The sequence below is a fragment of the Amyelois transitella genome, chromosome 30, assembly GCF_032362555.1.
Source record: "Amyelois transitella isolate CPQ chromosome 30, ilAmyTran1.1, whole genome shotgun sequence".
Lineage (NCBI taxonomy): Eukaryota > Metazoa > Arthropoda > Insecta > Lepidoptera > Pyralidae > Amyelois > Amyelois transitella.
In genome coordinates, this window is record NC_083533.1 from 2,905,401 (window position 1) to 2,917,860 (window position 12,460).

At 34.5% G+C, this 12,460-nt stretch overlaps 1 protein-coding gene across 1 annotated transcript in view; it reads left to right on the forward strand.

The window, feature by feature from the left end:
- LOC106131012 (probable multidrug resistance-associated protein lethal(2)03659) overlaps positions 1-12,460 on the forward strand; it is a 53,636-nt gene that overhangs the window by 11,215 nt on the left and 29,961 nt on the right. The window contains exon 2 of the mRNA XM_060952892.1: positions 12,251-12,394. Within this exon, the coding sequence (XP_060808875.1) occupies positions 12,315-12,394 (80 nt within the window). The 5' untranslated portion in view covers positions 12,251-12,314. The remainder of the gene's footprint in view (positions 1-12,250; positions 12,395-12,460) is intronic.

The following is a 12,460-nucleotide window of genomic DNA, read 5'->3' on the forward strand; positions in this document are numbered from 1 at the left end:
GCTTATATATAGTTTTTTACTTTTTCTGTATGTTTGTACGCAGTTATCTCGCGCTTCGCTGCACCGATTTTGATGCGGTTTTCGAGAAAGTGTTTGTTACACTTTTTTTGTTTTGAGGAAGAGAAGGTTTTAAAAATTTTACCGCCCAAAAAAGTTGAAGAATCTTTTTTTTTTACAAACAATCTAACATTCGTATAATTTATTTAAATTCGCGTTTAAACGTGTCAACACATGTCTATGTTTAAATGTCATGCGATAGTAAATAAATGGTTTGTACTCGTATCAAAGGCAAACAAAATATAATCATTTGCAAACTTTGCATTACCAACTGAAGACAAATAGAGAGATTCCCCCGAGGCTTACCGTCAATTCAAATGATGCTTTGTTTATTTATTTTAAAGCCCAGAATGACTGCACATACATACATCTAATCATGTTGTTGCTAGCCCATCGCCTTAAGGAAGAATTCAAAATTCAAAAATATTTTATTAATAGAATCCCAAGTTAATAAGCCTTAGTCGCTTTTACGGTATCTATGGGAACGAGATGGAGTGGTTCTTTTTTTATTAGTTCCGGAAACCACACGGCAACAACTTACATAATCCGCGGAATAAAACAGAGTTGACATATGAAATAAAACTTTTATCGGTGCCGGGAACCACACGGAATGATTTCCTTCAAAAAGTGCTGCTTTTACCATATATGCCGTTATGGCTGTTAGACTCTGGAATTCACTTCCCGAGTCCATCAGAGACATCCCCAAGTAGTTCAGGTTTCAAATCGCAGGTAAACAGGTTTCTTTTGAGTCGCGACGGTATTTAATACCTAAAACCCTTTTAACTAATTTCGGTAATCGCTGCACCTATTTCTTTATGTATATTGTTTTATTTTTGTAGTTTTATGCATGTTTATTATTATTATTTTATTTTGTATTTTATGTATGTATAAATATAATTATTTATTTATTTTGACCCCACATAAAGTTGTCCGTCAGACCCAATGGTTGACTGGTAGATAATGCTTCTAGCATTAAGCCCGCCAATTCTTCTATACCTTTAATTTTTGTAAAGTTAAAAATGCAAAAAAGATTAAAAATGACAAAAAATGGGTCGCAGACAAAAAAATCTTGAATTCTCCATTCTAACCCTACAAACAGTGCGGACAATGCGCGTGGCTCGGTCTTATCCGTTTTTTACCTTTCCCGGGATCCAGGTAGACAGTATACAGGTACACGGGTAATTAAAGGAAATACTATATTTATTTGCTTTAAGTACCCGAAACCGCCGAGCTTGCATGAAGAGAGTTATGTGGATAAGGCGAAGGAAGTGTGCAGAGATCGTGGCAAGTGGAAAGAGGTAGTCTCTGCCTACCCCTCCGGGAAAGAGGCGTGATTTTATGTATGTATGTATTTGCTTTCCCACTTCGTATGATTCAAGTTTATTCAGTTCATAATGTGCCTTCAACACGGATTCTTCCATCGTGCTTAACGTAAGTAAACATTCCAAAGTACACTCCAGTATCATACTAATATCAGCGTCCATGATACATAATAGAATTTGTAGTTTTTTTTAATAATAAATTTCTTGTAAGGTTTTAAAGGTTTAGTTAATTTTTTTTGTATTGAGTATAACTAATCGGTGAAAGTTTATATATATATTTTTCTTACCCTTAGCTCTTCTTACCGTTGTTTATGAATATAGTAACATCAAATCTTCTGAATTCTAAATAAAAGGTACTTAGAGATAGTTTGTTTTCCTCAAAGAAATTTCTATCGAGGAAAAATATCTTGGTTTTTAAACGGTTTTATTTAGCTCACCCCGTTTGTTTTATTTATTCTTGGGTCAAATTTAGTAATTCAAATTTCACCCTCTTCCTGTCAACCGATTAATTTGAAATTTTGTATACACTTTGGATTTTGGTGACAATATAATTATATTTATTCATTATCATTATAAATTCAAGATGGCCGCCGTTACAAAATGGCGGATAATTTAGGTTTTATTAATCCCATCAATATGGGTATCAAATGAAAGGGCTCAACAAGCAGAATACAATATACTATAAAAAATTTAAATCCAAGATGGCGGCCTCTACAAAATGGCGGATAACTTAGGTTTTATCAATCCCATCAACATGGGTATCAAATGAAAGGTCTCAACAAGTAGAATACAATTTACTATTCAAAATTAAAATCTAAGCAGTGGGATAAAATGTAGCCTATGTTACTCCTGAAGGTTAAGTCTATCCCTGTGCCAAATTTCATTCAAATCGGTCCAGTAGTTTTTGAGTTTATTCGTTACAACTAAAAACTACAAAATAAAAATAGGTAAAAAAACTTTTTAAGTTAAACGGTTTTATGTTAAACATACATTGCAATGTTTAATATAAATGTACTAAAAACCAAAAAATAATAAAATAGATACAGTCGTGGGAATTATAAACATATGCATAGACTAGACTAAAATAAAACAGTGGGGCACGTCAATTGTCTACAATCGTTGATTAAAATGTTTGTTTTGTAATGTTACACTATAATTAGGCAGTTGTTCAACCGACAACGATGGACGTGTGATAAGTAGGGCTAGAATGTGGAAACAAGTTAGCAAGCTCGATTAAGCGAGTTTTAGGGTTTCATAATGTTGAGCGAGTAGTACTTTTATCATAAGTTTTGTCGATTAAAGACAAACTACGAGCAGTGAAACGATTCCTCGCTAGCCAGCAAAATAGTAAGTAATTTGCGCACCGTCTGCGGGCCAACTGCCTAACGACGAATTATACGATTCTTCTATCGCACATTAAGTCTATAATATGTAGACAATTGACGTGCCCCACGGTTTTATTTTAGTCTAGTCTATGCATATGTTTATAATTCCCACGACTGTATCTATTTTATTATTTTTTGGTTTTTAGTACATTTATATTAAACATTGCAATGTATGTTTAACATAAAACCGTTTAACTTAAAAAGTTTTTTTTACTGATTTCGATATTGACTTGCCAGCAATCTTAGATGAGTTATGTAATTTCAAATTCAATGTCCAGATGCTATCTCATGAAAATGATTCATAACTGTAAATTTTTTGACAACTAGTACTACTGCACGCGAACGCACGCGTCGTATTTTTTTTTTTATATTTGTGGTTCTTAGCGATATTTGATGAAACAAAGATAGGTTTCAAGCTAGACCTTACCTAATTTTGCCTTCGTATGACTCGAGTATTTCTTTTTAAATTATTTCCAGTACGGTACCAAATCTATACTAATTTTATAAAGCTGAAGAGTTTGTTTGTTTGAACGCGCTAATCTCAAGAACTACTGGTTCGAATTGAAAAATTCTTTTTGTGTTGAATAGACCATTTATCGAGGGAGGCTTTAGGCCATATAACATCACGCTGCAACTATTAGGAGCGAAGAAATAATGGAAAATGTAAAAAAAAATACGGGGAAAGTTATTCATCCTTGAGGGCTTCAATGATGCCCAAAATAACTATTACATGCGGACGAAGTCTCGGGTACAGCTAGTAACAATATATTTTCTTTATTATGACAACTAATATTATAAATGCGAATGTTAGTTTATTAGTTGCCTCTTCACGTGTTATCTACTGAATTAATCTTGGATTTCTTTGTCTCTGGAGAAGGATATAGGATACTTTTTGATCCCGGTAAAAACGATAGTTCCCGTGGGATTTGCGACAAACATGTATGCTTTTGTTCGCACTAAATTCGTCGTTTTTGTAGTTGGCGCTAAATTCGTCAAATTGATTGATTTACTGACTGATATACCTATCAATGCGTACCCCAAACCACTGGGTCTAGTCTAGAAAGACTTGATATTTTGGCATGTAGGTTTCATGGTCTAGGAGTACCTACACTGAAAAAAGATTTCACGAGAACGAAATTAAAAAAAGAACGTGATTTTTAGATTCAAGATAACTGCGGGCGTGTTCTAGATTTGTTACTATGCAAGTATAGATATAAATTTCAATATTTCAATATCGAAGTGTTATCAGTAATCGGCTCTTAACGTTATGCAAGCCCAAATCATATGTCTGAAGGCCATCCCATGAAGGTGACTCACATTTTTGCAATATTATCGGGCAATATGTTGACGACATTCGAGTATTTATCTCAGATTATCGTGACATAGATATAAATCGGAATGGATAACGCCGTGGGGGTTATTAACGAACGGTTATAATGCATATTATATAGCTTCTCCCTCTTTCTATCTCTGAGGTTAACTGGAGAATAGGAAAGTGTACTTAAGTGGTAAACGTCTTGTTAAAAATTTCGTGAATAGAGCGTCAAGTCTGAAGCCAAATAAGTATTCACTTGAGCCTAGGGGTGCAAGGTGATTCTGATAACAAGTAGGTAGTATATCAACAAACATACAGACATATAATCACGTCTATATCCCTTGCGCGGTAGACAGAGCCAACAGTCTTGTAAAGACTGATAGGCCACGTTCAGCTGTTTGGCTTTATGATAGAATTGAGATTCAGATAGTGACAGGTTGCTTGCCCATCGCCCAAAAGTAGAATCCCAATTTTATAAGCCTATCCCTTCGTCGCCTTTTCATCATCCATGGGAACGAGATGGAGTGGTCCTATTCTTTTTTTTTTATTGGTGCCGGGAACCAACAACATAATGTGAGAGGATGTTTGTTACAGCCACACGCGGTATCTATTCCGATCTATGTCAGTGGTTTATGACTTATTATCAGAAGAGTAAAATAAATAAGAGATAAGAGTTGTTTAATAAACATGGTAGTTATATTGTTCCAACAAAGGTGTTCGCTGAGATAACTTAAGCTGTTGTTTGTATTGTCGTGAACACCTCATTGACTTTATTTCACAATATTACGATTCTAAGTGCCAATTCGTCAGTGATAAAAATCAACTGATAACTTTAATATTTGTAAAACAGTTACCAGATTTTTCCCTCCAAATTTAGCGAATAAGGTAAATTTAGGTTATTTAGGTAAGTTAAAGGTTTGACCATGGTTAATAATTAACTTATCCAAACAATAAACATATTGGTTAATGGTTATATGGATTAAGGTTATAAACTTGGGATTCCTCTTTTGGGCGATGGGCTAGCAACCTGTCACTATTTGAATCTCAATTCCATCATTTAGCCATACAGCTGAACGCGGCCGTTCAGTCTTTTCAAGACTGTTGGCTCTGTCTACCCCGCAAGGGATATAGACGTGATTATATGTATATATGTATGTTGCGCTTTTTTTTTGTACACGATCGTAAACAACACTGTCGCGGAATTTTCCAAAATTCTTTTCTTAGCGAATGAATCACTATCAGAATCTTTATGGTCTTTCTTATGTATGTAACCATAAACTATTTTCAGCTAAATCCGCCTAGTGGTTTCGGCTATGCGTTGAAAGTTGTTCCTTTATCCCTAATAGAGTAGACAGAGCTTATATGTTATCATTTTAAACGTTGCTTTTTATCAGGTAGTGCTGTTTTTTTTTTCGATTTTTTTTTTGTACATAGCGTTGAATTCGTCGCTTTTTTTTTTGTAAAAAGCGCTTATTTATATCACGCGACTTAAGCTGCGGATAACAGCTATTTTAAAATAAGATTGTGACAAATAGTTTTTTAATGCTTCAACAATTTACTGAAAAGATAGTGTAAGCCTTGTTTGTGGTTGAGTAAATACGTGTGGTAAATACCATATTTACATAGTGTTTCACAATATTACATTGAATATGTTGTGTGCAGTATATTTGAAGTGTTGCTATGTTCATATTTTGTATCGATATAGATCTGTTAATATTGTTGTATTTTTGTTTTCAAATAACTATGTCATAATCAAATATGTACAATATTTAGCGCAGAAAATAGCTCTTCGCAAGCGCTTTTTCAACGTCATTTTACATTTCAATAAATTTAACTTAACATACATACATATAATCACGTCTATATCCCTTGCGGGGTAGACAGCGCCAACAGTCTCGAAAAAACTAAGACCAAGACCACGTTTAGTTGTACGGCTTTATGATAGAATTGAGATTCAAATAGTGACAGGTTGCTAGCCTGTCGCCTAAAAGAGAAATCCCAAGTTTATAACCTTAATTCATACAACGATTTACCAATATGTATATTGTTTGGATAAGTTAATTAAAACTTGAAGGGAATTTGAGGTAAATTAAAGTTTAGTTATATCTCATACTTTATTAGTATTTGTCAAAAAGCTACAAACTACTTAAGAGCTATTAACCACCTTGTGGCTAGCATAGAGGATTCTTGTTTAACCAATTATCAGTTAATTAAAATTTGATTGTATATAATTTTAGTCTTTATACCATGCAGTATATATTACACAAAAATACGGTTTTTAAGAAGAAGTCAGAAGTAGTTACCCTTTAGTTTGCATGATGCATAATGAACGTGGTTGAATCGAAATACATAAGTATGCAGGGATAGTGGCAAGTGGAATGATGTAGTCTTTGCCTACCCCTCCGGGAATGAGGCGTGAACAGAATAGAATAGATTTATTTTCAAAATGATTGTTGTCGTGATTTTGTGTATTTAACTATTTACGTGAGACGTCATCCCTCAGCCCGGGAGCCCTATAAAGCGCGCGCGCTCGCCCCTGGCCTTTCTTTTTGGACAACTTTAGCGTTCACCACGAAGCTGACTATCCTCTGGCGGCTTCTTGCTGGATCTCATGTCTATAGCTTCACCACGCCACCCAAGACATACATACATACATACATATGGTTACGTCTATATCCCTTGCGGGGTAGACAAGGTCAACAGTCTTGAGAAGACTGAATGACCACGTTCAGCTATTTGGCTTAATGATAGAATTGAGATTCAAATAGTGACAGGTTGCTAACCCATCGTCCAAAAAAGAGTCCCAAGTTTGTAAGCCTTTCCCTTAGTCGCCTTTTATGACATCCATTGGAAAGAGATGGAGTGGTCCTATTCTTTTTGTATTGGTGCCGGGAACCACTTGGCCCACCGGGAACCACCAAAGACATTTCAGGGAATGTCTTCCACATTTATGAGCAGACCTTAACCGAATTTCTATAGCACCCCACGGACATTCAATTCTTTTGAACGAGAATTCTCAAATCAGATTTAAGTCATCGGCATTATGCGTACATAAAAAACGGTCGCATTGAGAACCTCCTTAAATTTTTCAGTCTGTTAAAAATAAACAACCTCCTTGTTTAGTGGCACGGCACAATACCGCATATAATCAATTTCTTTGATTCAACGGTTTTAGTAAAGACAATACCAACTTGGATGTTGCCATGCAAATATAGACTTTATTTCTATAGCTGTAACAATCAATAGAATATATATATAGTAGAATAGATATAAAGAGGCGATGTTAATGGAACCGTTGACCATGTCTAATATGCATGCTATGTATATATAGGCCAGGTAGTCAAGGTGAACTGAGGCCAATACACCAGGCCCACACACTTGCGTTGCGATTTTTTTTATATCTATAACTAGCTTTTAAAGTCCTTTTATGTCTTCACTCGATGAAGCTGAACATGGCCGACTATTGGCTCTGTCTACTCCGCAAGGGATATACATACATATGTATAATCACGTCTATATGCCTTGCGGGGTAGACAGAGCCAACAGTCTTAAAAATGCGGATAGGCCACGTTCAGCTGTTTGGCTTAGTGATAGAATTGAGATTCAAATAGTGACAGGTTGCTAGCCTAAAAAAGCCAGTCGATAAAGTAATTTAAAAAAGTGCGATGGTACGATAATAAAATAATCTCATCAAAGACATTCCGTAAAGTCACGCAGAATTCAAGCAACATTTTACTGAATTCCCTCATTATGCCATACGGCTGAACGTGTGATGGCTCTGTCTACCCCGTGAGAGATTATATGTTTGTATGTATAATTGATATTTCTATTGAGCGCATTGATACCTTGTAATTAGCCTAATATATACACAAAACTGTGAAGCAGACAAATAAAAATAAATAAACAAATGTTTAAACTAACTTTCGCATTAAAATTTGTTGGAATAAGGAATTCCTCTGAGGTATTTCGACTATTGTCGCTATTAGTCTTTATTCCTTATTATTAGTCTTTATTTATGCCGTATGGTACCCGCCCGGCACCAATTAAAAAAAAGAATAGGACCACTCCATCTCGTTCCCATGGTGGTTGTAAAAGGTGACTAAGGAATAAGCTTATAAACTTGGGATTCTCCTTTTAGGCGACGAGCTAGCAACCTGTAACTTTTTGAATCTCAATTCTATCATTAAGCCAAATAGCTGAACTTGGCCATTCAGTCTTTTCAAGGCTGTTGGCTCTGTCTACCCCGCAAGGGATATAGACGTGACCATATGTATGTATGAAAAATAATCGCACGTCAAAGTCGCAATAGTATGCGACAAATGTGTGTGCGTGTTTGAATCTACCTTTAATCGCTATTTCCGACGCACGAAATTGAGCTATTTTTGGCTTTACCATGGGCGTTTTGACTGCTTACAGTCTTTTGCAGAAAATTATGACCTTTCTTTTTTTTCCAATATTGGATTACCTAGGCATTTGTTTTCCATCTCACCTAATGGTAAAGTGACGATGAAGACGAAGATATAGATATATCCGTACATATATCACATCTTTTTTCTTTACGCGGTAGACAGAGGCCAAAATCTAGAAATGACTGAAAGGTCACGACCCGTTTGTTTAGGTTAGTGATGGAATTGCGATTCAAATAGTAAGAGGTTGTTAAACTACAAGAATAATCCCAAGTTTTTAAGCCAAGGACGGTTTATCAAAACCATGAAATCTATGCCAATTTTTTTTTACTACGCTTTTATTAGCTTGGGTTGTATGTATGTATGTATGTATGTATGTATGTATGTAACGGAATCTTTGAGCTTAATTTTCAATGATTTCTAAACGTCTGATCAACTTGGAACTTTGCACACGTATCAAGGACCGATGACAATGCAATATTTTGATAAGAGTTTCTCATTATCCTTATTAAAACTGCCAGGATTAATAAATTCATTTTTAGATCTTTCGTATGAGAGTAAGAGAGACAGAGATAGCACCAGTGCCAGTAATCTCCATACAAGAAACCATGAAGTTCTGACGTATAATGAGTCAAAAAGAGATGTAATATATTTCCATATAATGTTACTATTAACCTGAGGCTTCTTTATTTCATCGCATTGCTCCATTTAGAATTACCATTAGAAACCATAGTAGAATTAGTAGAATATTTTAAAACAATAAAAAATATATAAGTAATAAAACAAAAGTAATAAATGAAAATTGAACAACTAAATTTACAAAAATACAAGAATAAAGTTACTACCTACAGAACTTTGCGATATTTAATACGTATTTAACATATTAATGCAATTCTTGAATTAACATTAGGTATCTTTTGCCTATTTATAATAGCAACACTGTAATACTCGTTTGGAAAATGAGTGACAGTTTTTAATGTCAAATAAGTTTTGCAGTAAGTTTTGATTGAATTCGATTCGAACACCTGTAAACTTTCTTTCTGTTGTTTTTTACCGGTGCCTGTGTATTTACCTATTTGCACTTTGTTTTGTGCTGATAACTTGTCGTTATTTGGAGTTTGGAATCTTCCGTTGAGTCGAGCTTTTTTCTTCCGGATATTCGTGTGATTTTATCATCTGAGATTGGACTCTGACTGTGTTTACTGTGTTGTGCAGATATTTTGAGATAGGACTCCTGTAAAAAGTACCTTATTATTTGAGATAGGAGTCCCAAGTTTGTGTTTGTTTTTGTGAAAGACAGATTTTACAACAAAAGTGCCACGATGTCTTCAGATAAACTTTGTTGCGTTCCTGGTTGTAAAGGCAGTGGAGGTATGTTTGAAATATTTTTGTTCCTGTATCAATCTGCCTCTTAATCTTGTGGTTTGATTCCTGGCAAGGCCACAATCGAAAATTATTACGTTTGCTGGATAGTCAAAAATATTATCAACAGTGATTTATCACTATAAAATTCTTTTTAACTGGGTTTAACAATCATCATACATACATATAATCACGTCTATATCCCTTGCGGGGTAGACAGAGCCAACAGTCTTGTAAAGACTGATAGGCCACGTTCAGCTATTTGGCTTTAAGATAGAATTGAGATTCAAATAGTGACAGGTTGCAAGCCCATCGCCTTAAAAAGAATCATGATTATGAGAATATTATGAGATTTAATCCAATCAGGCCACATATAACTTTAAGAAAGTTAGTTGTGAAAACCTCCGGCGATGGGCGCATGGTTGCGAAAGTCTTTTCTAGTAAGATAGTTATACCAGAAGTGTTAACTTCCGAAAAATAATTGTATAAAAAAACTAAAAAACTACCCGTTTTATTGCAAATCGAACTAAAAAATAGAAAATAAATAATAGTTTTAAAAAAACTAAAAAACTACGCTTTTATTGCTAATCAAACTAAATAATCAAACTAAAAAATAGAAAATAAAAATTAATGACAAAGGAATTCAGTAGTAGCAAGTTGAACAATCAGTTATAGTCAGTTGTAGTAGTAATTACCTCGGATTAAAATTATAACAAAATTAAATTTATAAACAAAACAATTTAAATCAGAGTAAAAAGCGTGGGGTGCCTGATGTAGTAAATATTAAAATCATTCTATTAGCATATATTTATGACAAGAGAGTTATGAAAATGAAGTAAAATGCACCCCACCCTTTTTACTCTGATTTAAATTGTTTTGTGTATAAATTTAATTTTGTTATAATTTTAATCCGAGGTAATTACTACTACAACTGACTATAACTGATTGTTCGACTTGCTACTACTGAATTCCTTTGTCATTAATTTTTATTTTCTATTTTTTAGTTTGATTATTTAGTTTGATTAGCAATAAAAGCGTAGTTTTTTAGTTTTTTTTAAACTATTATTTATTAAAACAAAGCTCAGAGTCAGTAGCGTTGAAAGCCTAGAAAAGAATTTTCACTGTTGTTTTAATGCTAGAAGTTCGAATCCATCTGTATGTATGTCAATGACACCGCGTGTCAGTTATTTCATAAGATAACTCATGAACTGGTAATTGGCTAAGTTAACTTTTTCTCATCCACTTATAGCTTATTGTAATCCTTATATTTAAATATACTGTATGAAAAAATAAACATAATAAAAAGCTATTTATTGTAGTGACTAAATAGTAATTACAAATGTTTATAAAACTTAAATAACTATTTGAATCGCAAGTGAAGAGAGAGCAGAGAAAGCGCGGGTAAACGCGTTCCATTTTTAACATAAACACTTCTATTGTTGTGTTGGCAGATCCCAGGTCCCGATGCATTTAAGCAGATGGTGCAACATAATATGCCAAGATGAGAGAGAGAGAGAGAGATTTAAATATACACTGTCCTGTTTTCATTTAAACTTAACTCCGGTTTTCTTCAGGATCGATATTTTGTAAAGCACCTGAAGTGCTTTCTCAACGAACGCTCTTAGAATTCCTATTAATATATAACAGGAGTACGTTACAGGGTACAAACTTTCTCCCAGCATGTTAAAAGTCACGCAAAATCCCCTCTTAGACTACACTAACTAACAACTAATACAAGGCCAGCGTCAGCGGTCATTTTGGAAGGAAAAGGTTAATACGAACGTATTCTTGGTCAGATTGGGGACGAACTGACGAAATGTCAGTTCAAGAGTTCCCCAAAACCGACGAGCTTGCATGAGGAGAGTTATATGACGAAGAACGAAGTATGCAAAGCGGATAAATGTAGCCCCTGCTAAGAGACCTCTCCAGAAAAGATGTATGAATAGAAATTAAATAAAAAAGTGAACTTAGCAAATCGTTTATTGTAATTGCATAGCAATCATTATCGTGTTAATTTGTTATAATAATTATGCATCGGACACTTGCCCGCACGTGTTAATATGATAAGTGTTTGTTATATACCATTTAACTGTATAAACATACATAATTTTTAGTCTGTTCCATCTGGTAGAAGACATGAATTGAAGGAATTAGCGTGGAAGAGTTAAGAATACAGAAGTATTCTCGCCTTTGCTTGTTCCCAGTTAAACTGTGCTTCGGAGCCTGGGGTCCGCTTCCGAACACCTCTTTTTTAGTTTGTCCTGTCTTCGGCATCATCCATTTTTAGTCCAATCAATGATGACCAATCTTACTCTTTGAAGTCCGCTCGGTGTTTCCCGAAATTTAACAGGATTTTGATACAAAGAGAAAAGTAAAAGAATCCTTTATTCTTCTTTGTTTCAGATCAAGCTGGCTCAAAAATTAAGAAGAAACGTAAGCTAATAGTCTAGTTCACAAATAATAAGCGATGGATCCTGGTTACTTCGACACCGTGAGGGAACAGAACCCGAGGGAGAGAAGTAACATATTAGCAAAGTTATGTTTTCTGTAAGTATTCATTGTTTATAAATGCAACTTATTTATTTATCAGTAATATTAGAATTCGTCTCTTTG